Genomic DNA, 27,832 nt, shown 5'->3' on the forward strand with positions numbered 1-27,832 from the left:
AAAAAGGGTTTGTACGGCGGTAAACCATTGTACTACGGTAAACCATTACGCCAATGAAATGTCCCCACGTTTCACAAAAACAAACGTGTGTGTGTGCGTGCGTGTGTGTGTGGGCTGGTAATGGGGACAAAATGTCCCCACAAAGATGGCAATATCCGAAATCCTTGTCCTTGTGGGGACATTTTTTGGTCCCCATGAGGAAAACATCTTATAAATCACACAGAATGAGTTTTTTTGAGAAAGTAAAAATGCAGAATGTTTCCTGTGATGGGTAGGTTTAGGGGTAGGGGCAGTGTAAGGGGGTAGAAAATACGGTTTGCATAGTATAAAATCCATTACGCCTATGGAAAGTCCCCATAAAACATGGAAACACTACGTGTGTGTGTGTGTGTGTGTGTGTGTGTGTGTGTGTGTGTGTGTGTGTGTGTGTGTGTGTGTGTGTGTGTGTGTGTGTGTGTGTGTGTGTGTGTGTGTGTGTGTGTGTGTGTGTGTGTGTGTGTGTACTGTGTTCCAAATTATTATGCTAGTGACAAATCAGCAGTATTTCAGTACAATAAAAAGTATCTGTTTGTTTTATACTTTTTAGATAACTGGTGTCAATCTCAGACAGGTTTGTTGAGTAGTTTGCCAGGTTTTCTTAGGTAAATGGAAAACCCACTTAAAGAGGTTGTTCCACATTATTAAGCAAGTCACAGTTCTCTTGAAATATGTGGAGGAAGAAAGATCTTTCTGGTTACTGCTTGCAGATTGCCTGTGCTAATATATACACAGTAACTTTTAGTTTTATTCTTTTTTTATACTTTTATGATAAACGTTTTGAAACATCTTATATGCATGATATAATTAATATTCAGCCTATTTTAGTAGATGTTTAATCAAAGAAAGTGTTTTTCACCATCTGTAACACAATCTCGAAATTCCAGTGAGCAATCATGAAGCAAACATTTCACATAGTTTCCCAACAAAATGATGAAAACAATATTTACATGATGTATAACACATGAGTTATTATTGGTGGAAAATGCGGATACCAACCTTAAACATAGTACCTAATATTTTATTCTATATATTAAATGTCCATCTATTTTATACATTAACTGTTTTTAAAAGGCAGCATAATGCATCAAACATCAATGAACTATAAATATAAAATCAATGACAGCACTAATTTGACATGGTATATTCATATTGAAAGCAGTAATTCATAGGGGTATTATAGGAATATAGGATTTTGTTAATCATTTTATTTTATTTGTTAACAAAAAATCATACCCGGCTTTGAAAACTGACTAAAACTATCTTTTTACTAAATTATCTATTTACTAAAAAACTGATACAAACTAATTTAAATCAAGTATAATTAATGATGCTTTTCTCCTAACGTGGGGAATTTATGCATGGCCAAACTGCAGAATTATATATATATATATATATATATATATATATATATATATATATATATATATATATATATATATATATATATATATATAAATCAGGATCAGATTGAATAAGGAGGACTCAATAAGGAGCAGTGTTGACGAAAAGCTGAAATAGCAATTCATTTTGAAAGCAGAAAGCTGAAGTGAATCCTTGAACTTAATTTAGTTGAACTTTGGTTGAGTAATACCAGTTGCTTCCTCCCCTTTCCCTTCAAGTATAGTAAGTCTGAAATGTCACATTGTAAGATGTAGTTTTATCTAGTAGACCACTGATGTATATCAGTGCCAGGTATTTACTCACATAGAGCTGTCGTCACCCTTTTCTGAGTAGAGTGAATGAAACAGGTGTCCGTCCACCTGTAAAACAGCAGTAGTCAAGAACACAACCTTTGAAACAGGAGATCAATTGTTTGAATCCAAAGACTACACAAAAGCACAGCCGTCTCCCTGAATTATGATAACCTTTGACACCGAAGTCAATGTGCGCCTGCTGATGTCCCAGGAGAACAGCGCTGAAGCTTTATGCCACATATCTGATCGTGTAGTCGATGGAAACAACTGGGTTAACATTTTTACAATAGTTAATGTTTTACATGCTACTCAAGGAACTGCGCGCTCTTGATTTTTGATGTTAACAAAGTCATAAAGTTTTAAAGATAAAGTTGACGTACTTATCATGACAAATAATCTTGAAAGCTTTCTCTGTAAAAAACAAAGGGCCGGAGTCCTGGTTGTGATCTAAATCATTTGTTTATAGTTCCTCTGAGTGAAACATGTGCACAATGAAATCTCTGTTCTCCAGAAAGTGTTGTGTATGTGTGGGTTTATCTGTCATCCGCTCCTGATGAAGACAGAGCGCAGTTACAGAAAGCATGCAAAACCAGTTGAGAAGACACATGCAGTCGTTTATGCAGGTGTACATATACAGTGGTCCCAAAAAGTATTTGGACACTTAAGCAAACTGTATGAAAGCAATTTTGTGATGAAATAAAGCGCCGCTTTTCTGAGCCACTTTTTGTGTGACTTCAACTGGTGTTCTGGTGATTTTTCATTGATGCAAGTCAGTCATGTCATAGCAGAGTAACCGCATGGTTTAACTACGTACATGATCCACGTTTCATAACCCAAATACATTTTGGCTCTGTTACAAAACCTAGATAACTGTCTTGATTCTTGATCTAAAAATGTAGCATGAAGTGAAATAAAAAATAAATCATTAAACGATGCAATTTCACTGTACCTGCGTTCTGTGTGAATGGCCCCTAAAGCCCCCAATATACTTCAAGCAAATCAAAGAGAGAACTGATGTGACGTCATTTCAAACAAAATCAGGCCAAAATCAAGTAAAATTGGAGTTTGTTTATGGAGTTCAAATAACGGAAAATATGTCAAAAACTGCTTTGAATCAACAAATCCAACTGGAACAGGAAATATCTGAAGATTTAATACATAACCATGTTAAGCTCAAATGACACAGAACAATGAACAAACAGAACCAAGGGTTTAAATACACAGACAGCTAGGAGTGACAGCTTGCGCAGACACCTAACTAGGAGCACAGATAGGCTAGCCTGACAAGCCAGACCCACATCAAGATGTTTGGTCTGGGAACTCACCATTGGCAAGGCTCAATCCGAGGGGCGGATAAACGGTTGTCTTTCAAACTCCCTCTGCACACAATTGGATAGCGCTACAACCAACAAGAGCACCGAAGGTGAAGCAGAGCTCATTGATAAATTAAACTTTCGCCGTATCCGGTCGGCAAAACTCCGAACACATCTTCACTTTTTAAGAATGACTTCAGTGCCGTACTTTGATCTTTTCGCAGAGAAAAGCTTAACTCCAAGTCGCGGGTAAAGCCGATTTGAAAGACCGCTGTTCGCCAACTTCTGTGTTTACTAGCAGCACGCAAGCGCAACTCTGCCGTCATTATGTTAAGCCCCGCCCACCGACTCTATACACAATGTGATTGGCCTGACCAGAGTTTTTTCAAGCTCGCAAGTCTATTGAGAGTTGCTAAATGAGATTCACGTCTGATTACATTTGCTGCTGCTAGGGTGTGTCAAGGTTTCTAGGCTACAGACGGGCAGGAAGACAGGCAAAATCAAACGCAATGACAAAAAAAAACATAATTGAACATAACCGTTACAATACACTCCCTGAAGGTACATCTTTGCAGGGTGAACAAGGGAGGGTGGGGGCTCTGGAGGTGGATGAGGGGCTAGTGAAGGACAGGGAACAGAAAATGCCAGCAGGAGAAGGATGTAAGATTCATGGTGGTGACTTGGCAGGTTTAAACAGGGGGACAGATTGAGATGAAGCCGACAGAGGCTGAGACCCAGGCCAACCTGAAGAGCCGATCGACGATCGAGCCACTCGAAGAGGTGATCGACGTGGAGCTGCAGTGAAGGTGAAACCAGTGGGACGGAGGACCAATGCGAAGCTGGAGGGAAGGCGGAGCCCAACGAAGCAGATGGGTTGTAGGGACAAAGCGCAGCTGAAAGACTGGAAATCCGTTGCACAGGCAGAGCGGTGTCTGACCAAGGTGAAGCCGGAAGGACAAGTGAGCCTGGGGGAGCCATAAGGACGATAGTCCCAGGTGAAGCAGAAGGAGGGAGGATCCAATGTGGAGCCAGCAGAACGACAAGCCAAGTGGCTTAGTGGCTGGAGGCGAAGCCAGAGGATCCACTTGACAAGTAAGAGCTGGAAACCAGAAGACCTGATGCAGATCCACAAAGCAAAGTGGAGTCAGAGGAAGAGCCAAGGGGCTGAAGGGATGCAGGAGACTTGGACTACGTTTACACCAGTGGCGGCTACTGATCTGTCAGAGAGGGGAAGCTCATTTTCGGCCTACATCATAAAATTGTCTATTTATTTAAAAGTAAATTCTGCCCTACGTTCCTTTTCAAGAAAATGGTCTCTGACCCTGTCGTAGCAACTAGGAGTCTTTTCAAGTGACTTGACCAGTGTCCTCTCAATGGCCAGCAGATCTATAAAAAAATATTAAACTCTGTAAAACTGAAACAAGGAATGTGATGTATAATTGTGTGAAATGTATGATGAAAAATAAGCAATTTCGCCAAGCAAATATCAAAGAAATAGGTTGCAGCAGCTTTTATTTCGACTGAACTTGAGAAATCCGCGATGGGACTGAGCGCGAATAGCTTCAGTGATTCCTTATAGTACAGAATCGCTGTCAGTCAAAAGGAGATGCAGACCCTCCAATCATCACGCAGAAGCTCGGAGTCCGGGCCAGCCCACTTTCCATTCACTCCCAGAGACGCTGAGCGTCCGTGGGCGGGACATAATCGCAGCGTTTATCCAATGACCGTCTAGTTTCGAAGCGCTGAAAAAAAACGTTCAAAGCAGCCCCATTGAAGTCAATGGACACTGGGCTTCAATAGGGAAATGCACTGTGATGCTGCGGGAATATATGAGAAGGAAATCAAGTCAGCCGACCTGCTATATGTAACTTGATTCTGAACGAACTCGTCTTTGAGATGAACGTTTTCTAACGCATTTTTAGTCAATAAAATGTTAATAGTACATATTTGACCATTAATTTTGTGACATTATAAGGGAAGCCGAGCTTCCCTTGCAGTCTTAAAGAAATCGCCACTGGTTTACACGTGGTTGGCTATTTTCATAAATGGACATTTTCAACCTCTCCGGTTTCAAAAATAACATTGTGCACACATACCCGTGTATATATGGTCAAGAGCATGCCAAACCTGTAGGTGGCGGTGTAACGAGAAGCTCAAGCCCATCTAAACCAATCAAAATTTCTCTAGCAGTGATTCGGGCTAATTCTTCGTGTTGGAGGGAGTCAATTTTCGTGTTGCAAAATGGCTGACCTCCAAGCACTCATTCGTCTCTGCTCCTCAACATAATGGAGCAGCTGTATTTGCAAATGCAAACACACAAGAAGAGTTTGCACCAACATAAATGTGACTGCTAGTCTGAACACTTCCATGATGAACATAGTAAACATAGGTCGCACTTTTGACGTCGGTGCGAGCTCTGGCGCATACTGTGACGTTGGCTCATGCCTAAACACCCTTTGTCTCCTTTAACATACAAACGTGCAAACAAAGATTTTCAAAATCTTGACTCTGGCCTGAGTTTTTAGAAAAACTGGTTTTCAGAGGCGAATTCTCCATTTAAGTATAAATGAAGGGCCTTGTAGTTGGGTTTGACCAGTGGAGACACAGGAGACTTGGAGCTGGATGGGATCAGCAAAGACAGGAGACACAGGGATCCACTCCATGCCTTTAAACTCCACGAGGACAACCACAGTGACGGATGGTGTAGCCGGAGTGGGGTTGGTGATGTCTTCCTCAGTGGGGCACCCACTCTATAAACAATACCATAAAAGCAATTTCCCAGACAACCATCCCCAGGCAGACCTGCCTTTGTGCGCTCTTTCAGTCTGGTCCTGAAGAATGGTTTGGAAAGTTTTTTTAAGGCATGGCAGGTCTAAAGAATTCTTGGTGCAGTCCTCAAGGCTTCGCAGGTCCAGGTCCAGCTCCAGGCTGAGCAGTTGGGTGGCCAACAAGTCCATAATATAAAAAAGAGGGAAAAACTAAGAGAACATCTCATCTTGGTTCTGTGCCTGGTAAGCAAACTGTGAGTTTAATCAATAAATCTAACTGGAACATGAAATCTCAGGAGTTATAGCCCTAATACACAATCATATTAACTGCAAACGACACAGAAAAAAATGAACAGACAGAACTAAGCTATTAAATACACAGATAGAGTAATCAAAGTAAAACAGAACAGGTGTATGGCTAATTATCAACCAAGAAAACTAACTAGGAAAACAAATGGGCAGGCAGACAGGAAAAAACAAACATAATCCCAATAAAACTGCACATACAATTATATTTATCAAGGATATTTTCTCTTTGTCCATCATCTTGAATGAATTTTACATTGAGCTAGTTGCATTTCCCTCATGCATTGCAGATGCGTGAGAATTTGACCAGAATTCTTCTTAAAAAGCTTTTTGGGGCCACTGATTTATGTTTTTTTTTTTTTTTTTTTTGTTATGAATGTTTTTTATTTAAAAAATCTGAAAGCATTTCCAATTCTATAATAGCATGAGCCCATCAGACAAAACTGTGGTGTGAGATCAAAGCATCTTTTGAAAACATTTGCTTTGGAGTTCAGTTTGTTTCAAAGAACTCATCAATGGCCTCTAGTTAAGTTGCAGCCATGAACAAAAGCCATAGAAAGAAACCAGAGGTTTGCTGTTCCCTTTGTGAAGAAAAAAGAAAAGAAAACTCCTTGTAACTTGAAAACTGTGGATGTGCTGCAGATGAATCTAAATTAAAACAGAAGCATGTTATATGTTAAGCCAGGAAAGTCTCTGGGACTTTACGAGGAACTGAATGCTTCACCCACACGCTATGATCTCCACGCCTGTCCACTGCCATCAGCTGCTCCAATGGTTGACGCTTTTTATGGTCTGCCCACTTTGCAGTTCAAGCATATCTAAAATGATTGTCTTCAGCAAGCAAATAATGATCTCTCCTCCCACACCAGGGTTGGAATGGCGGCCAAGAGGAGGCCACTTCTTCACCACAGGGGCCGTATCAAAATCTGTCCGGCGATACTGATCTGAAAAGAGGAAGAGCCCCTCCTAAAGATGATGAGTCAAACCAAGATTACTAATGCTATCTCTATGACAACAGCCATTAGTAAAGCTCCCGCCCACACCCAGCTGTTACTAATTCTCTCTCAAAAAACACAAATTATCTGGAACAAACTGAACAATTGTTACCTGGAACGTAATTATAATCATTTACAATCCTTTTAAAGAGATGACTGATGGCACAGGCTACACTTAATTTGTATTTTAAACTGTGCCAAAACACGATGAGAGTTACTAACGTGGCATCGGCATTAAAAAGCAATAGGCTTCACCTGTTAAGGTTAGTCTTTCTTTGTCAGAGAATTCCTCTGGAGAGGCTTTTGGGCTGAGGGATGGTGGAGATTTATGGAAAGGAGTGGGAGTGAGGTATGAGCTCGCTGATGGCTGACTGACGCACAGCTTGAAAGCATTAAAACGGCTGATACAGTGCAGCAGGCTGAGTAATATAAAAGTGCACACATTCACATACAAAATGTCATTCTAGGTGCTTACAATGTACCATTTGCATTTGATCAATGCTTCCGTAGAAACTCTGCTGTTACTTTTATTGTTTAAAGGATTAGTTCATTTAAGATTAACAGGCTTATATTATTTGCTCTTCCTCATGTTGTTCCATTCCCAAATGACTTCTTTTTTCATTCAAAACACGAAAGGAGAATTTTACTCTTTTCATATAAACATTAATCAGCGAACATAAACTGAAGCTCAGCCGTACTAGCTTGAAGCACGAGAACAAACCTCATTGGTCCTTGTGGCAGCTCAAACGTGCTGCATGACACGAGAATGAACCTCATTGGATCTTGCTGAAGCTCAAACGTGCTGCATGACACGAGAATGAACCTCATTGGTTCTTGCTGAAGCTCAAACGTGCTGCGTAACACGAGAATGAACCTCATTGGTTCTTGCTGAAGCTCAAACGTGCTGCGTAACACGAGAATGAACCTCATTGGTTCTTGCTGAAGCTCAAACGTGCTGCGTAACACGAGAATGAACCTCATTGGATCTTGCTGAAGCTCAAACGTGCTGCATGACACGAGAATGAACCTCATTGGTTCTTGCTGAAGCTCAAACGTGCTGCGTAACACGAGAATGAACCTCATTGGTTCTTGCTGAAGCTCAAACGTGCTGCGTAACACGAGAATGAACCTCATTGGTTCTTGCTGAAGCTCAAACGTGCTGCGTAACACGAGAATGAACCTCATTGGTTCTTGCTGAAGCTCAAACGTGCTGCGTAACACGAGAATGAACCTCATTGGTTCTTGCTGAAGCTCAAACGTGCTGCGTAACACGAGAATGAACCTCATTGGTTCTTGCTGAAGCTCAAACGTGCTGCATGACACGAGAATGAACCTCATTGGTTCTTGCTGAAGCTCAAACGTGCTGCATAACACAAGAATGAACCTCATTGGTTCTTGCTGAAGCTCAAACGTGCTGCGTAACACAAGAATGAACCTCATTGGTCCTTGCTGAAGCTCAAATGTTCTGCGTAACACGAGAATGAACCTCATTGGTTCTTGCTAAAGCTCACACGTGCTGCGCAACACAAGAATGAACCTCATTGGTCCTTGTTGAAGCTCAAACGTGCTGCGTAACACGAGAATGAACCTCATTGGTTCTTGCTAAAGCTCACACGTGCTGCGCAACACAAGAATGAACCTCATTGGTCCTTGCTGAAGCTCAAACGTGCTGCGTAACACGAGAATGAACCTCATTGGTTCTTGCTGAAGCTCAAACGTGCTGCGTAACACAAGAATGAACCTCATTGGTTCTTGCTGAAGCTCAAACGTGCTGCGTAACACGAGAATGAACCTCACTGGTTCTTGCTGAAGCTCAAATGTGCTGCGTAACATGAGAATGAACCTCATTGGTTCTTGTTGAAGCTCAAACGTGCTGCGTAACACGAGAATGAACCTCATTGGTTCTTGCTGAAGCTCAAATGTGCTGCGTAACACGAGAATGAACCTCATTGGTCCTTGCTGAAGCTCAAACGTGCTGCATGACACGAGAATGAACCTCATTGGTTCTTGCTGAAGCTCAAACGTGCTGCGTAACACGAGAATGAACCTCATTGGTTCTTGCTGAAGCTCAAACGTGCTGCGTAACACGAGAATGAACCTCATTGGTTCTTGCTGAAGCTCAAACGTGCTGCATGACACGAGAATGAACCTCATTGGTTCTTGCTGAAGCTCAAACGTGCTGCGTAACACGAGAATGAACCTCATTGGTTCTTGCTGAAGCTCAAACGTGCTGCATGACACGAGAATGAACCTCATTGGTTCTTGCTGAAGCTCAAACGTGCTGCATAACACAAGAATGAACCTCATTGGTTCTTGCTGAAGCTCAAATGTGCTGCGTAAAACGAGAATGAACCTCATTGGTTCTTGCTAAAGCTCACACGTGCTGCGCAACACAAGAATGAACCTCATTGGTCCTTGCTGAAGCTCAAATGTGCTGCGTAAAACGAGAATGAACCTCATTGGTTCTTGCTAAAGCTCACACGTGCTGCGTAACACAAGAATGAACCTCATTGGTCCTTGCTGAAGCTCAAATGTGCTGCGTAAAACGAGAATGAACCTCATTGGTTCTTGCTAAAGCTCACACGTGCTGCGTAACACAAGAATGAACCTCATTGGTCCTTGCTGAAGCTCAAATGTGCTGCGTAAAACGAGAATGAACCTCATTGGTTCTTGCTAAAGCTCACACGTGCTGCGCAACACAAGAATGAACCTCATTGGTCCTTGCTGAAGCTCAAACGTGCTGCGTAACACGAGAATGAACCTCATTGGTTCTTGCTGAAGCTCAAACGTGCTGCGTAACATGAGAATGAACCTCATTGGTTCTTGCTGAAGCTCAAACGTGCTGCGTAACACAAGAATGAACCTCATTGGTTCTTGCTGAAGCTCAAACGTGCTGCGTAACACAAGAATGAACCTCATTGGTTCTTGCTGAAGCTCAAACGTGCTGCGTAACACGAGAATGAACCTCATTGGTTCTTGCTGAAGCTCAAACGTGCTGCGTAACACGAGAATGAACCTCATTGGTTCTTGCTGAAGCTCAAACGTGCTGCGTAACACGAGAATGAACCTCACTGGTTCTTGCTGAAGCTCAAATGTGCTGCGTAACACGAGAATGAACCTCATTGGTTCTTGCTGAAGCTCAAACGTGCTGCGTAACACAAGAATGAACCTCATTGGTTCTTGCTGAAGCTCAAACGTGCTGCGTAACACGAGAATGAACCTCATTGGTTCTTGCTGAAGCTCAAACGTGCTGCGTAACACGAGAATGAACCTCATTGGTTCTTGCTGAAGCTCAAATGTGCTGCATAACACGAGAATGAACCTCACTGGTTCTTGCTGAAGCTCAAACGTGTTGCGTAACACGAGAATGAACCTCATTGGTTCTTGCTGAAGCTCAAACGTGCTGCGTAACACGAGAATGAACCTCACTGGTTCTTGCTGAAGCTCAAACGTGCTGCGTAACACGAGAATGAACCTCATTGGTTCTTGCTGAAGCTCAAACGTGCTGCGTAACACGAGAATGAACCTCATTGGTTCTTGCTGAAGCTCAAACGTGCTGCGTAACACGAGAATGAACCTCATTGGTTCTTGCTGAAGCTCAAACGTGCTGCGTAACACGAGAATGAACCTCATTGGTTCTTGCTGAAGCTCAAATGTGCTGCGTAACACGAGAATGAACCTCACTGGTTCTTGTTGAAGTTCAAACGTGCTGCGTAACACGAGAATGAACCTCATTGGTTCTTGCTGAAGCTCAAACGTGCTGCGTAACACAAGAATGAACCTCATTGGTTCTTGCTGAAGTTCAAACGTGCTGCGTAACACGAGAATGAACCTCATTGGTTCTTGCTGAAGCTCAAACGTGCTGCGTAACACGAGAATGAACCTCATTGGTTCTTGCAGAAACTGCAGAAGAATAGTTTGCAGTTTCATCAGTAGAAGCCAGCATCAAGTCTCAAGAGGAGTTTATAGCTTCCATGCTATGCACATTTGCTCATATTTGTATGTGAATAAAAGCTTGAATTAAATCTGTTTATCATACAAAGTGGACATGTCTCTTCAGAAAACTTGGACTAAACCGTTCGATTCATATGGATTTCTTTTTGTAATAAAGTATGTTGATATGGGAAGAAGGAGGCAGGAACCGTTGAACGTTTAACAACTTTAATGAATTAACAAACTAAAATTAAATACGACAGCCTCCTCACAAATGACTGCTGTGCGCACACAACAAAACACAACATAAAGTTCAGGCCTGGTCCTCTCTCGTCCTTCACTGTCGTCGTTCCGCCTTTTATGCTTCCGAGTTGCGCAGTCTCGAATCCTCTCACGCCACTGCTTTTACAACCACTGTCACTCTTTATGAACATTTGGAACCATCCGAACTTTGACAGAATACATTTTAAATAGAGGAACAGAAATCTCTCAGATTTTATTAAATGTCTTCATTTGTGTTCCAAAAATGGAAAGTTGACAAAACTCTTATGGATTTAGGCCGATTAATTGATGAAAGAATTTTCATTTTTGGGTCAACTATCCCTATAATTGGCCTTTTATTTCATTTTCATGAATATTATATTGTCTGAATGTAGAGTTTTTGAAAAATATGCTTTTAAGATTTAAAGTATACTCCAAGTGTACATTCAATACAGTTAAGCGCATTTCCTTTATCCCAAGGGACCGTAATTAAATGGACAAGAGGGACCAATTCAAGTCTTTCAAAACATCTCATGTTGTGTTCCACAGAGGAAAGTATGCCATACAGGTTTTAAATGACGTGTGCTTTTGCCAGGACTCAAGGAAATGTTCATCCAGAAATTAAAATCTAAAAAAAGCACCTATTTCTGAACATGTCTGAATGGATGGCAGTTTTACCGGGAGTAATAACAACCAGGGATGACAGACACAGCGTTATGTTGCACTAGACTTAAGGTCATACAGTGGTATTGAACTTAGCCAATGAGATTCAGTCCACTTTGTCTTTCATTTTCGGAGAGATCAACTTATTGTTTTCAAAACATACTGAAGAATGCAAGGTATCTGGTTTATAGATACTGTACAGGTGCTAGAAATATGACAAGTATGCATTGCTTCAGTCCCTGTTTGTAAGTGCACTCCTCTCGGAGCTCATAACAGCATTTTATCAAACACAATTGTCTGGTTGACGTTTGCTGTGATTTCTGGCATTGTGAAACAGCACTGCCTCCCCTACATCTTCCCTGAGCAGCGCACTGGAACAGGACAGCTGGTTGGTTCATTTCCTGCCTCACTGTTTTGGTATGTTCATCTCCGTGAGGGCTTGGTTCTCACTTTACAACGTGAGGAAAAAAAATCTCGTAAGTGAATCAGTGAGTAATGATGTCATACTACGATGCATAGTTCTCCCTCAGAACTGGTTTCCGTGTTCCTGCACACACACACACACACACACACACACACACACACACACACACACACACACACACACACACACACAAAACTCACACACCTTGACTGCAGTTAACTCCACTCTGCATTTGTTTTTCAGCTCAGAAACTGGATGTGCAAGAGCTCAGTGACTCAATCCCTGCCTGCAATTAGGCAATAACTCAGAAACCAAAAACAGTCTGCCCAAAACTCTAGCTCTTTCCTTATGAATCTCCTGTTAGTTTAGAGAATTGGATTTTGCGGTTTCAGGTGGATTTGATGGTCCACTTCCACTAACTAAAAGTAGCTTTGTAACTACATGTCAGTTTATTCTACCTACCTGAATCCTAGCCTAACGTTCTTTTAACGTTTTTTACATTCTACTAATCTTCTAATGAGAGTATATTGACATGTAGTTGCAAACGTATTTATAGTTAGTAGAATGATTGGTTCATTGATTGATTTAAATCACGAACCTCAAACATAAACTAATGTCCTTATTGTTTTAGCAGTGAATGTTCAAATTTGATTTTTGATGAAGTCTGTGTTTGCATGCTGGGATTAGTTTTTAATTTGAGAATGAATAAAGGCCTGGATGTTAAACTGTTTATTATATTAAGTGATCACCATTAGCTGAGTCACATGAATTCATTTCCTGTATGTTATTATTTGGAGCTTTTGCTTTTTATTGTTTTTCTTGTATGGTTTGTCATCATTTCCTTATCTATGTCTTCAAAACATTGTGTTCCATAGATGAGGATATTCTGTTATTAAAAATGATGATTTTTTTTTAGTTTTTTGGGTGTACTAACTCTTTGCACAAAGAGTTTTTATGTGAAGGCCATATGTATTATTTTTATGCTTCTATCAAAGTAACTGTGATTGTATAGTGTTTTCTGTGTGTTATTTTAGTACACTATTGTAGTATTTTTTAATATTTAAAAATATTGTTTATGATTTTAGCTGGTGTTAGTTCTATTTATCTTATTTTTTCAGTTTAATAATATAGTATAGTGTGTGTGTGTGTGTGTGTGTGTGTGTGTGTGTGTGTGTGTGTTAGATGTGATTAATCACGATAAATCGCTTTGAAAGCACTAATTTTTATTTTAGTTTTGTTAAACCATAACAGCACTGATTTACAACTTTCAAACTGGTTGTTGTATGGAAAATATCTGTATGAAGAGTCTTCAAAAAGTCTTTTTTTGTGTGTGTTCAATGAAAAAAAAACAAGAGCATTGGAGTTTAGAATGACATGAGATTGAATAAACAATGATATATTTTTACATTTAGATTTTTTTCCTTTAAGTAAACACAGAGGGGCACAGTCAGCCCGAGGTCCTTGAACACTAAACAGAATCCATTAGCAATCAGAAGTCAGAAATGTGGCTTGGTTTGACGTACTCTTGGGATTCTGAAACCTAAGATGAACTGTATATATGAACTGTTTACTTATGCATATGTTCTGCTTTCTTCTGCTCTGTGGTCTCCTAAAAGACAAACACAGAGAGGGTATTATATAGGAACACAACTGCAGGTGTCTTTGAGTTGTGGTTTGCTTGCCCTGACATGCATGTTGTTCTCGTTTAAGGAGGAGCTGTGTCATTATCCTGAGAGACAGCGGCAGGCCAGCAGTGCGTCTGTATCAAAACAAGTACGGTCACAAACAGCTCTTAATCACAGTGTGTTCTGAAACCAATGCTAAATAATTGTCTCTGACACCTCTAGTCTCTCTTGCCTAACGGGTTTCTTGCACGCTTGACGATGATTAAAGAATAGAATATCACATTTCATTTGAAAAACTAGATCCTTACATTTTCTTGTTCGTAGGAAAGTTACTGCCACAATGCTAGTGTGTTTTGAGTGTCACTGACCCAAGTCAAAAAAGAGCCCATACAAGTCTCTGATGTGTTGGTCTCTATATTACTACTTCATTTAAGTCTGTGCAATGTTTATGCCACATTATGAGGCATCATTATAGCACATATTGTGTGATTTGCACACCTTACTGAGGGTAATATGTTTCTTTAAATACATAATAATTGTCTTAGCAAACTGCCTTTTCTTCAGGTCTACATGTTACAGTTCTTATCATAATCAATGTTCTTTTTTCCATTTGATTAATATTTATTCATATTTATTCATATTTTAAGGCCAGCAAAAACCCCAGTGGGATACTCCACCACTTTTTCATATTAAACTATTCATATCCCTCCTATTAACATAAATGAGAGAGGGAGGGGGAGATGTGAGGGAGGATTTTTCAGCCAGGACTTTTTATTGCGCCAGGTCGAAGTACTCTCAGAAGTGCTATTCCGCCATACATTAAAGTTCTCCTTTTTAATCCGCTTAGAAAAGCACCACGTTTTATTTTATGTCACCATACTTGATTGTTCAACTATTCGTGTAACTGTATTTAAATAGGGAAACGTGGAGGTGTTTGGTCGCTTCTAACTTGATCTCTGTTTGGTACCATAGTGAATGAACTGGTAGCTAAATGCTATCAGATCGTCACCGCGCGTCAGAGCGATTAAGTACATGCACTGAGACGATAGAGGTATGTATCAACTTGTTTTAGTTAAGGGAATAACATAGTTTAATATAAAAAAAACGGAGAAGTATCCCTTTAAAATAACACACCTCTGAGTTTGAGTCCACACTCAGTAGTGTTAAAAGCAACACTGAAACAGTGTTAAAGTTAGAGATAATTAAGTGATTAATTGAGCAATGATTGGTCTAATTGGTGATGAACACCTGCTGTTAACAAGCAGAATCACTGAAGGGAAGAGTCACCTTTTTAGGTCACCATTATGGTGATCAGTGTTTGCTTTAGTTTTAGTTTTTAATATTAGATTGTGTCTGAGACTAACCAAGAGGAAATTTATACAAACCAGGTCCTGTTGGTTATGTTGTGACATAAATATAATCAAAGATTGGGCTAAGAATTATCTCAGTTAACTACATGATTATTATGCCACTATCAAAATATAAGGACACCTAAAGACAATTTCTCTGTGATTTCTTTATCACAACAAATTATAAACACAGTTAAAGAATCCAGGAAAAAAAGAAATTGTTTTAAAAGTAAAAGTCAAAACCTCAACTAAAGCATACACTAATCATCAAAATGGTGACTCTTCCCTTCAGCGAATCTACTTGTTAACAGCAGGTGTTCGTCACTAATTGTCAATCACCTCTCAATCGTTTAATTATCTCATTACCTTTAACGCTGCTATTTTTGCTATTTTTTATTTATTTTTTTGTAATTTTTTAACACACTTGAGTGTGGAGGCAAATAAACTCTAAAGAGTGTTCATTTAACACTTTTTTTGCTGTGTTTGTGCTACCTGTACACAAATGTAAATTCCTGTGCAATAAAATGAATTCACATATGTTTATGCTGATAATATAATTTTTTAGTTACGTTAGAAATAATGTTTTAAAAAAAAACATTAAAGTCAGTATGAAATGTAAGTTCCCATAGTTTTTTTTCTTGCCATATATTACAAATATCCGAAACAGCTTCTCAAACAAGAATAAATGTGGGACGGGACTTCATTTTGTCCATGGGGAATTGATTGGATGGTTGTGGTTTGCTATTGGTCGATCTCATGTGAGCGACAGATTGTCCCATCCTCACGCAAGAGGGAGGGGAAGTCATTTTGATTAGAGTTTCTTAGGGCACATCAATTTAAAAGGATGTTTATGGATAAGTTGTGTATGATAAATATTGCAATATTCCATTATTATCAAAACATATTGAAGAATGCAATATCATAAGCAAATACTAGCAGACTTTTAGATCCCAATGTATATCTTGCTTTATTATATTTTGAAATAGGCCTAAATAAATACAATTCTTTGCTTTTGAGCCTTTTATTCTGTGAGGGAAACAAGTATATGCTAAACGGTAAATGGTGCTATAGGACTAAAAGGTTTCTTGGCTCGTAATCAGGGGAACCACTTTAAGTGCTGCATAGCACCAAATCTTGGTGCTTCAGTGGCTCTTCAGTGGTTCCTGGGCAGTTCCTTGAATGAGGTGCTATATAGCACTGTTGCCATTTATAGAACATGTTAAGCCCCTAATGTTCTTTAGCGGTTTTTCAGTGATTCTTTGGGGTGGTACATGTGCTATATAGCATCACTGTTGTACAAAAAAAAAACTTTTTAAGCCCCTTTAAAGGGTTAGTTCACCCAAAAATGAAAATTCTGTCAATAATTAATTACCCTAATGTTGTTCGACAACAGTAAGACCTCCGTTTATCTTTGAAACACAAATGAAGATTTTTTTTATTTTATTTTTAAATCCGATGTCTCAGAAAGGCCTTCATTGACACCAATGTCATTTCCTCTCTCAAGACCCATAAAGGCACTAAAGACGTCGTTACAAAGCCCATCTCACTACAGTGGCTCTACAATCATTTTAAGAAACGACAAGAATAGTTTTTGTGCACAAAAAAAATAAATAACGACTTATATAGTGATTGGCCGATTTCAAAACAAAGATTTGAAGTACGGTTGAATCAGCGTATCAATTCAGGATTCTGATCGTCCCTTTAAAGATGTTGTGCTATATAGCAAAATATAATAATATTAATATAAATAATATTATGTATAAGTACAAAATGGCACCTCTTATGGGTTCACCATAGCACCATTTGAAAAAGGTGCTGTAGAGCACCTTTAAAGATTTGGTATGTATTAGTGTACTTAAAAGCAACAATATTAATTAATGTAAATATGTTATAACGTTAACCATCGTTTCATTGAACAAAGGAGCCACTTTATTCAACAAAAAAAACAAAAAAAGAGTGCTTCTGCGCATGCGTCCTGTGTCAGTCAGCTGGCGCTGACGCGCAGAGGAATCCGCTCACTGAACTCTTGAGGAACGCGCCTCCAGTGGAGTAGCACTGCTGGTCACTGCGCATGCGCGTTCTTCAAAGTTCAGTGAGCTCTCTGCTCGGATTCCTCAACACCGTCTCCACTGGAGTATAGAGCGCGCGGCTGCCCAGTGCTCAGTGCGCGCGACATGAGTGAACAAGCGAGCGCGCTTCTCGGACTTTCGGCTTTGGTTGCGCTTCTTGAGTAAATGACGGACTAGAGAGAGAAACGATACTAAAGGGAAAACACGATGTAGAGCAAACACCGATGCTGGACTGTTAAATTTCACACCTGCAAAGCAGAGCTCCGTAGTATCGCGCTGGAGGAGAAATAGACAGCGCTGGGACAAACATGCTCTCGCCGTTCTTGGCGTATTTGCTGTCGGTTGTAGTTCTGTGTCGGATTGCGCGCTCCCAGTACTCAAGCGACCAGTGCAGCTGGAGGGGCAGGTGAGACACCCTTCAAACGTTTACATATAAATCGTCAAGTGCTTCCTTATTACTCGTTTATTAATGTAAAATCATTTTGAATTTAGTACGTTAAATTGCACTTGGAGGGTTAACTCTTTAAAACCCTAGGTAGATGTCCCTTGAGCTAAGTTTAAACAAAAACATTGTTTACTACTTAAGCAAGTATAAAAAATTATTCATATTATTACAGTATGTTGTGAAGTCTTAGCATGAGCAGTAGTAGCATCAGATTTATGAGTTGTTGAGTAGTATTTCTTATTTGTATTATTTTTAAGAGTGGTCGTGTAAGTTACAGTCTGCTTTAATTAACATTATCATTATATTCTTACATTTTATCAACTGTTCTCTTGGTCTGGGTAGTTTAGATTTCCTTACTCCTATGTGCACTGTAAAATAAGATATGATCAGTATGACAACATATGTTTTTACATTGCTTTAACTCATTAAAATAAGTTCTACAAGATTCAACTCGTTTTTTCAAGTCAGTTTAATATAATTAACGCTGAAATTACGTAAACATCCAAGTTGATTGTTCTTAAAAAATTTAAGGCAGCAACTTTATTTTGCATCCTCACTGGCATAACCTGAAAGCAGAAACTATCTGAGCAGTGATTTCATTTCTGCTCCTGGTTTGACCTAACCCAAGTTAATCTCTCATGTGTAATATGCAAATCACTCGGTTCTTTGTTTGTTTAGACAGTTTAACTTTGCCTGAGTTAATAAACTATCGCCTACACACTCAGACTGCAATACTGATGATGTTTCTAGAAAACCGAGAAGCTTTTAGTTTAATATCTTATCAGCTTTTAAAGCCTTCAAGCAGTTAAATGTGAAAGAGATGGGTTGAGTCGACAATGAATCTTTAGCTAGTGAGGAGTTTAGTTCATGCCACATAACTTCATCTCATAACAGCGCTTGATATTATTCCTCAACAATAGCTCTCTTGCTTTAAAAAAAAAAAAAAATCATAATCATAACATACATTGGGTCTCTGTGAAGTCTTTACAATAAAAAGGCTGAGTGCGCAGCCATAATCTGCTGTTGATTTGCCAGGTCTTCGTGCGGCCTCTCATTACGGCGGAGCTGCATTTCAAATGCTCTTAATTAAAGAGGAGCCGTTATAAAGGAGGCCACGGCAGCTTGCGAGTCTGCTCCGCATATGCGTCACCCCAGGCTCCACATGAGTTTTGGTCCTCACCTCTCATTTTGGTGAGAGTTTAATCTGGGGTCTGGGCGCCCCCCGATTGCAGCGGGCCTAAATTCATCTCTGGTTTGAAGAACCGCTGGAGACTTCAGAAGCAGATGGCTCATTTTCTGCCTAACTGACATCAGGCCACAGACTCAGAACCGCAGATGATGTCTAAAAGTAGAGGAAGGGAGGCTTTTGTGTGGCCGGCGGACAGCGGCGGCAGGACTGCTGCCCGGACATGCAGCTCCTCGTCTTTTTGAGGAGTTGAAAGCGAGGGGAGGTACACTGCGTGACCTGCATTTGCACTTGCATGCTCCGGGTTCGGCTACTGTCTCTGCGCTTGTCTGCGGAGAGGCCTGCGTGTCCTAGGAGCCTTTGACTTGCGTTTCAAAAATCCTACCCACGGCAGTATGCCAGTGTTGGATCTTGCCAAAGCGTTGGAAAGGAGAGAAGAAAAATGAGAGACGGTTAATGTGTATGTGTGTGCGCATGCCTGCACGTGACGGGTCATGCAGTAAGCCTTGCGCGTGGGTCTTAACACCTTGTGTGAAAAGACATTAACTTCATTCTTCCTGCCCTGAGAAAAGCTTTTCTTTCATATGAGCTTCAGCTTTGGACTCGGCTCAGGCGCAGACAGTTCCGAACAATCAGCCTAATGTTTGAAGTTTCCTTTGCTGTGTTTCGCGTTAAAGGCCACTAAAAGTAAAGCTGACAAAAGATCCAACCACCCTTCTTCAGGGGATTACCCTAATAGTGTGAGATGCCGCCATTTGCGTCAAACCAGTCTGGTTTGCTTTGTTTAATCTGAGTAGTTATTTGTTCAAATTGACCAGCTGTAACTCGGTCAAAATTTGGTAAGTAATACATCGCAGTGATGTTTGACGGCTGACCTGTTACAAAACTTAGTGCCAGTTCCCTTCCAGTATTTTAAGGCAATGTGTGATTGCTTCCAGACAGTAGCCAAAATAATTATGCTGCCTTCTGAAATCATTTGTTTTGGCAGAGTTCATGGATCCGCCAATCCCAGAAAATTGTGCTTAGTTGAAAGATTATATTTCATCATATGATTGTATTTAACTATATTTCATGCAGTTCTGAAGTGTTTTGATAAAAAAAAGAGGCTAATTTGATTATAAATAAACAGTGAATACCGAAGTTACAAAAAAAACTTACAAAACGCGTGACTGTCCCCCACCTTCTCCTCTTCAGAAAATTAAATTCGCTGACCCATTGATCAAGGTATTTATACAAGAGTTTGTTTTTTTTTTTGCCAGGAGTGCCTTCCGACTCTATCGTTAGTTACGTCCATCATCCGTCTCTGTTTTGTTTTTTCCCCGCGTTGTCACTCGTCATCTGACCTCACACACTAACCTCGCGACAACAGCCACCTGTAGGCTACTGCAGATGGCAGTTATCACGAGGCTAGTTACAGAGCTCAGATTGGAAATGTTTTTTGTTTTTTTTACTCCGGTATTATTATTTTTTAATAACGCAGGTTAAAATACGAGAGATTTACGGGAAAATACGAATATGGGAGGACGGCGGGAAAGAAAGAAGGGTAAAATACGGGACTTTCCCAGCCAAAACAGGATACTTGACAGGTATGATCTGGTCTAGTGGTCGACTAATATATTGCCTTCACTGCAAAAAAATACTGTTTTAATTCAAACAGAAAACAAGATTATTTAGCTTACCCCATTGTCAGATCTTATTATAAGCAAAAGCTCACTTAACTTTTATTTGAGTTATTTTCCCCCAAAACTAGACAAAAACTTTTGCTTGTCTTGTAAATGCTTCTTAATATAAGAATTTTTTTTAGATATTTGGACTTAAAACAAGACAAAAATACTGAGTAAGAAAAGCATTTTTTACATATTGGCCAACATTTGGCCTTTTTCTGTTTAGTCATAAGTGGGACTTTTATTTTGACAGTACTAAAACATACATGTTAAACATACAAAAATTTGATTAAAAATTGACTTTTTTCAGTTATGGATCAATATGTTGGCCCATACTTTCGACCTTTTTGAGCTTGTGGTCGACCGATATATTGCCTTGGCTGATATATTATATGTGGCCTTTTTTGGTTTGGTCATAAGTGGGACTTTTATTTTGACGGCACTGAACTTTATTGATAAATGTATTGAGACAAATTTGATTAAAATTTACTTAGACACTGCTGAAACGGTCGTATTCACTGTGTTTTGTATGTTAAATTAGCATTATCTGAACTGATCAGTCACAGATTTATCAGATATTTAAGTGCACTGGTTTCAGCGTTTACTTTTTTATTCTTAGTTTTAAAGTCACAGTTGAACAGAAGAAGTGACAGATCTTTTCTTGCATATTTTGGCATATGTCTGAGTGTAAAAGAAAAAGGGGAAAAAAAGTAAGAGGGGGACTAGTTTCTACTGATTTGTTGTTGATTGGATTTTGAGATGTTGTTTCAATGATTGGAGGAGTTTGGAAGGTCCAGTAATGTCATTTTGATTAAGCATTACGAAGTCAAATTAATTGTGAACAATAAAATATAATATTTTAAAATACATGGATAGAATAAATAGATAAACCCAATGCTTCCTGTCAAAAATCTACTGTCCCATCCAATAAAGGCACCAAAAAGGCCCAAAACATGGATGCTTTTTCTTTTCTTTGTTAACAGAATCAAGAAGTTGCTATCTTAAGTATAAACCGGATTATTTTACAGAATGTACATTTTTTTTTCAAATTGATACATTTTAAAATGATTGATTTCCAGTGATTTCAGTAAATAATATGTAAATACATGTAGATTTAATGGTCACTTGTTATTAGCTTTCAATTTAACGGTGTGATGTCTTATTTATCGTCTTTATATTGACCATTGTCAACGAAAAAATATATCTGTCAACCACTAATCTGCAATAATCTGTATTTAATTTGTAATCTAATCCCTGTTTTTATGTTGTGTAAAATAAGAGCCCATATCAACAGGTGTTAATTTAATGCAATTTTACGTATTTGTTATTGTTCAATTGTGTTTATCATTTATATTGGCCATCATCTGACAGAAAAAAAAGATGTCCACTGTGCCATTTAATTTGTGTGTGCTGTGTATTTTTATACCAAATGTAACATAGGCAGACCCACAAATAACAGACCTCAAATGAAACGCATGAAACCTCCAACTCACAATTGATTCCAATAGATTGTGATGTTATGTAATATTATAATAGTTGATGCTGGATCAGAGCTTATATCTCCTTTCTCTGCCTTCTTGCAGTGGTCTGACCCATGAGGGACACACGCGGGATGTGGAACAGGTGTATCTACGCTGCGCCCAGGGCTTCCTGGAGTGGCTGTACCCCACAGGGGCCATCATCGTCAACCTCCGGCCAAACACCTTGTCCCCGGCGGCGTCTCTTCTCTCCGTCTGCATCAAACCTTCTAAGGAGTCCAGCGGGACACACATCTACCTGGACCGGCTGGGCAAACTTCGATTACTCCTCCGTGAGGAAGATCAAGCAGAGGGAAGAGTGCAATGTTTCAGCATCCAGGACGGGGCGCTCTTCATCGAGGCAGTGCCTCAAAGGGACATCAGCCGAAAAATCACAGCCTTCCAGTATGAGTTGGTCAACCACAGACCAGGAGCAGATCCACAGTCATTATCTGGTATGATGTTCTCTTGATCTTTAAAGGCTCCCTTGACAAGCACATTTTTCTTTCATGTGAAGTACTTTCTGAAAACAGAAATGTCAAACTTTAGAAGTAGTTTTTTTTTGTAGGGAGGGACTCAAAGCCACGAGACATTATCTTAAAAGTCCAATAGTGATTTCCTGGATTCGTTGATGGAACAGTAAGATTGTTTTCGTGTTTGAAAGAAGTCTCTCGTGTTCACCAAGGCTGCATTTATTTGATCAGATTACAATAAAAAAAAAAAGCTAAGAAATTGAGGTGTAACTTTACTTCAATAGTCCACTTTAGACATTTTACAAGTAACTTTGCATATACATGTTAATTTATTCTACTAACCTGAAACCTAACCTAACAGTCTACTAATACTCTAAAGATTAATTGACATGAAGTTGCAAATTAATGAGAGTTAGCTGACATGCTTATAGCTATGAATAATATCAATCATAAAGTGTAACCCCTGTTTGAATGCATTGTAAAATGTAATTTATCGCCATCATTACTCCAGTCGTCAGTGTCACATGATCCTTCAGAAATCATTCTGATAGGCTGACTTAAAAAAAAAACAGTTTTTGTGGAAACCGTGATGCATATTTTTCTGGATTCTTTAATGAAATCAGAAATTGAAATTCTATTGAATTGCTTGCTGCTTCTTTCAGCAAAAAGCATTACATTTCCGCGACTCCATGGGGCACACATTTATTAAAGCGCGCAATACCAAGGTTTGTTTATTTTTAAAAAGCATGCGATCCGTAGCCAATGTTTTCATGCCCAGCAACAGATGATATCTTTACCTCAGGAAACATCCACCCCTCTGTGATGCTGAGATCTGTGCTCATATTTATCCTGGAAAGCGATACTGATTTGAACCTTGTTTGCCGTGTGATAAATACCATGTTTTTTGCGTGCCGTAGGTCTCACGCTGAGCTGCTTCTATCAGTGATTTACTCCAGAAAATCATGTTAAACATTCAGCCTCGTTTCAGAAATTACATTTCAAGCGGTGCACCTGCTGAATAACAAACGGAAGGGCCCAAAGCAATGTAGATTCATCATATAGCAAGTTTGTTTTCCTCTCCCAAAAAAAAGCAAAAGTGTTGTTTTAGCGTGTTTCCCCCTTGAGGGTAAAAGCATTCATAGCTGCCATGTAAATCTGAAATTTCTGCAGACATGGGGACCGTAAAATCAGAGTAACTTTAAACAGTTTCTATAATCTGGGACTATTTGGCATTAATGCAATTTAATATAATCCTTTCCCTTATATAGTGGATACAGACACATTTTAGGTTGGTACTTTAATGTTGTTGAGCATAAAAAATATCCTTAAAGTGTAAATACCATAGTGCTTTTGAGAGTTGGGCCTTCATTTTTGTAACATCTTGGACAGTTTACTACGTCCAGAAAATGGACAAATTTGTCTATATACACTCTCACAAAAAAAGGTACAGAGGAGGTACAAAACATATAACTGTACCTTTAAAGGTCCACAATTGGTCCTTAGGGTACAATTATACCATTGCTTTCCTCAGTTTGGTCCTAGTGAGCCGCTGTCCTGCAGAGTTTGGTTCCAGCCCTGAAAGACGTCTATAGAAGCTCTTATTGAGAATGAACAGGTTTAGATATTGATGTTTTATTGAAAACCTCTGGTCACCATTATGGAGATCAGTGTTTCCTTCAGTCGGGCAGTTTGACTTGAATTTTTAAGTAGAGTTTGTTGTTTTTGTTACATTGTTTAAAACAAAAGAAGCCATAAACAAAATTTATCATGAAGAATAATGTTTGACTAAACTCATCACTGAATAAAAATAATAAAGAATATTCACCAACAATAATTTCTTGCTACAGATGAGATGTGCTGTGTGTGACTCACATACTTAATGCATGCTGGGAGCCATGAGTTTTATACTGTGGTGGCTTAGTAGGGCTGGAGCTAAACTCTGGAGGATATCAAATCTCTAGGACCGAACTTGCCTACCCCTGACTTAGAGGTACAAATAGACGGCCCAGTGACGGCCACTTGTACCTTAAAAGGTACAATTTTGTACTCTTTTTGTGTGTGTGTGTGTGTGTGTGTGTGTGTGTGTGTGTGTGTGTGTGTGTGTGTGTGTGTGTGTGTGTGTGTGTGTGTGTGTGTGTGTGTGTGTGTGTGTGTGTGTGTGTGTGTGTGTGTGTGTGTGTGTGTGTGTGTGTGTGTGTGTGTCTGTGTGTCTGTGTGTCTGTGTGTCTGTGTGTTTTTGACAGTGCATGGTTTAATGTGTCCTTTATTGCCTGCAGAGAGCTTGTGTATTCGCTCGCTTGTGATTTCAGCGATCTGAGCGGGTTAGATCTGTAAGGTGACCTGTTTTCCTTTTTCCGAGCGTGTGGGTTTTTCTGCGTTCACCTCGTGAATGCTGACCTGCTGTGCTGGAATTGAGTTGCTTTCCATCACTGTGGAATGTGTCTTAGACCAGCTGTTGGGAGGACATATTATCTCCATCTTTTTTCCCTTCCTTTTCCTCTCTTCTCCTGTCTCTCTGGCTTCCCCTCCCTCACTTTTTCCTTCATTACTTTTCGTTCCGCCTCTCTGAAGTGGTTGGGATGCAGGCAGAGTGGCATATGAATCTTTTCTGCATTAGCATGGAATGCAGGGGGACCAGATGTAGCTGGGACACTGTCTCCCCCCTCCTTTCGCCCTGCCAGCGTGTGAAGTGGTTGTGATCCCAGCAGCGTTGCATTAATTTGGGGGCTGCTGACTCAGATGCCAGCCCATTCCTGTGGTTCCGTTTCAACTTTTGCATGCGAGTCGCCGCAGAGCTTTTTGAAAAAGCCCATCTGCGCTCCAAGCCCAGCTTCACATCAAAACTGTGCGAGGCCTGGCGTTCTGAAAGATCATCAGCTTTGAAGAGCTGGCGTTTGCCAGCTGTTGCGAAGCTGATTCCTGGATGACCTCTGGCCTCGTTGGTGATTTGGCACCGTGTTGCGACAACGTGCGACCTCTGGTCCTCACCCACAGCTCCTCAGCAGACCGGCCCGGCTCTGCTCATATGTGAAGGGCCAGGTTCAACAGATCAGTTATTTTACCCACTTTCCATGCGAACGCCCAATCTAAGCTGGAAGCAAGCTTGCTATTCATCAAAACTAGATTTATTTAGCCTGCACTGTAAACAGCAATTGGCGATGCACATGCAGTGCAAATACTTTGTTGATTTATAATGGGATCGATTTAGTTTTGTTATGAGTCCTATTAATGAATTATGTTGATTTAACTTTAATGACTGTAAGTGTATATATATATATATATATATATATATATATATATATATATATATATATAATAAAAATAAATTATTTCCCACTTGCTTCCAGTATAGTTTTAATCGGACACTATACACTTTATACCACACTTCATAACATTATGGCAGCAGCTATTGGTACTCTACAACTAAAAGTGAAAAGGTTTTAGTTTTTTTTAGCGATAGATGCTATTTACACTGAAGGTGATGATACAAGGGGCAACTTTTAGAGCAATGTCACTGGGCAATGTTGCAGTCAACAGGCAACTAGGTGAGACACAGGGCCCACGAGCAATCTAATGTGTCCAGATAGAAATTTGTTGTCCATTCTCAATGGGAAAGTGCCCAAGCATTGCTAAAAAAAAGTTTCCCTGTCATTAAATGGCAATAGATTCAATTTACACAAAGTGGAAATAGCAGCATATTATTAGTAATATGCTATTTATACCATGTGAAAATGATGACAAAATCAATTTACACTGTAAAAATAGCAATAAATATTTTTTGAAATAAGTATAAATAGTATTTAGATGCCATTTATGCTTCTAAATAGTGGCAGATACTATTTGCACCTCAGTGTTGTTGTACATTAAATGGTATGGAGTAATTATGGTGTAAATGATTATATTAATGAAAATTAATACATTTATGCCACCTTATTGGGACAGTATGCCCTCCCTACACCAACCCTTAAATATTACTAAACACTTGATTTTTCGAATATTTTCTTAATAAAAAAAATAAATAAATGCGTTTCCGATCTGGTATGGGAGTAGAGCGAGTTCGTCAATAGACGAAATTGAACTCGCTCCTTACCCCTACGCCATTGCAATTGTTGACAATCAAGTGTCTTCTGTTATTTTGTCTGGCCCAACCAAACTCCCCCAGTTTCTGTTGAAGCCAATACGTAAGTGACTTAAACTGCAATTCATCGACTGGCCACTAGGGACAGGCTCGAGAAGGGAGCAGAATCTTATTGAGCCCTGTGTTAAAATGCCCAACTTTACAGCAGAAAAAACATGTTTACAGCCTGGTATAAATTGTGTTTTTTGTCTATACGGCTAATTTTTCCCGTCATGACAACTGTGAGATGGATATAATTTTTTTTATAACTCACTTGTTTACATTTTATAAAGCCTTAAAGTTCTGCATAATTAAGGGCGTGGCCACTTTGAGTGACAGGTGGATAGCCATTTATCTGCTGTCTGTTAGCATGTCACCTCAGCTCTGCTCACGTCCCGCCTCTTTGCCCATTTTCTGTTATCCGAGCGTGACGTGCGTTGATGCGTTGCCAAAATGGTGGCCAGCTCATCTCTACTTCACGCTTCAGAACTGCTCTTCAGAATCCTATGGGTGAAGTCATGGACACTACATCCATATTTTTTTACAGTCTAGGGTGTAAATAAACACTGCAACAATATTCGACACGTTATAAAAAGGTTAGTTCTCATTTCTGATTGGTTAATTTCTTCTTTATTCACGATAAAAAACGGCTATGACCGCTTCACCCAGTCTTTGTATCACTGCACAACAACCTTAGCAACCACTCTTAGCAACATAAACATTTGTTTGTTCTTATGGATATTGTTCATTGAAACTAGTATTGTGTAGAGTAGACTCAGTAGAGTATGGAGAGAGAGAGAGAGAGAGAGAGAGAGAGAGAGAGAGAGAGAGAGAGAGAGAGAGAGAGAGAGAGAGAGAGAGAGAGAGAGATCAAGTGAGCGATCAAGTGAGCGAATGTATTACCTAAATTTAGATAAAAAAAATGTTCGTAGGGTCAGTCCTATGTTCATAACACTGACAGCGTTAGAGAAAGCATTTGTCAGTTGCGTCT

The 27,832-nt window shown here is 39.7% G+C and overlaps 1 protein-coding gene across 4 annotated transcripts in view; it reads left to right on the top strand.

Moving 5' to 3' along the window:
* metrnla (meteorin like, glial cell differentiation regulator a) overlaps positions 1-27,832 on the top strand; it is a 96,845-nt gene that overhangs the window by 64,963 nt on the left and 4,050 nt on the right. For 3 of the 4 annotated variants that reach the window (XM_067456941.1, XM_067456919.1, XM_067456949.1), the window contains exons 2-3: positions 14,107-14,169; positions 22,318-22,706. In XM_067456941.1, coding sequence (XP_067313042.1) covers positions 14,107-14,169; positions 22,318-22,706 — 452 coding nt within the window. Of the gene's footprint in view, positions 1-14,106; positions 14,170-17,431; positions 17,846-22,317; positions 22,707-27,832 lie in introns of those variants that run through there. The other variant, XM_067456930.1, reaches the window with a different exon arrangement.

Source organism: Pseudorasbora parva, chromosome 2, assembly GCF_024679245.1.
Source record: "Pseudorasbora parva isolate DD20220531a chromosome 2, ASM2467924v1, whole genome shotgun sequence".
NCBI classification, from domain to species: Eukaryota; Metazoa; Chordata; class Actinopteri; order Cypriniformes; family Gobionidae; genus Pseudorasbora; species Pseudorasbora parva.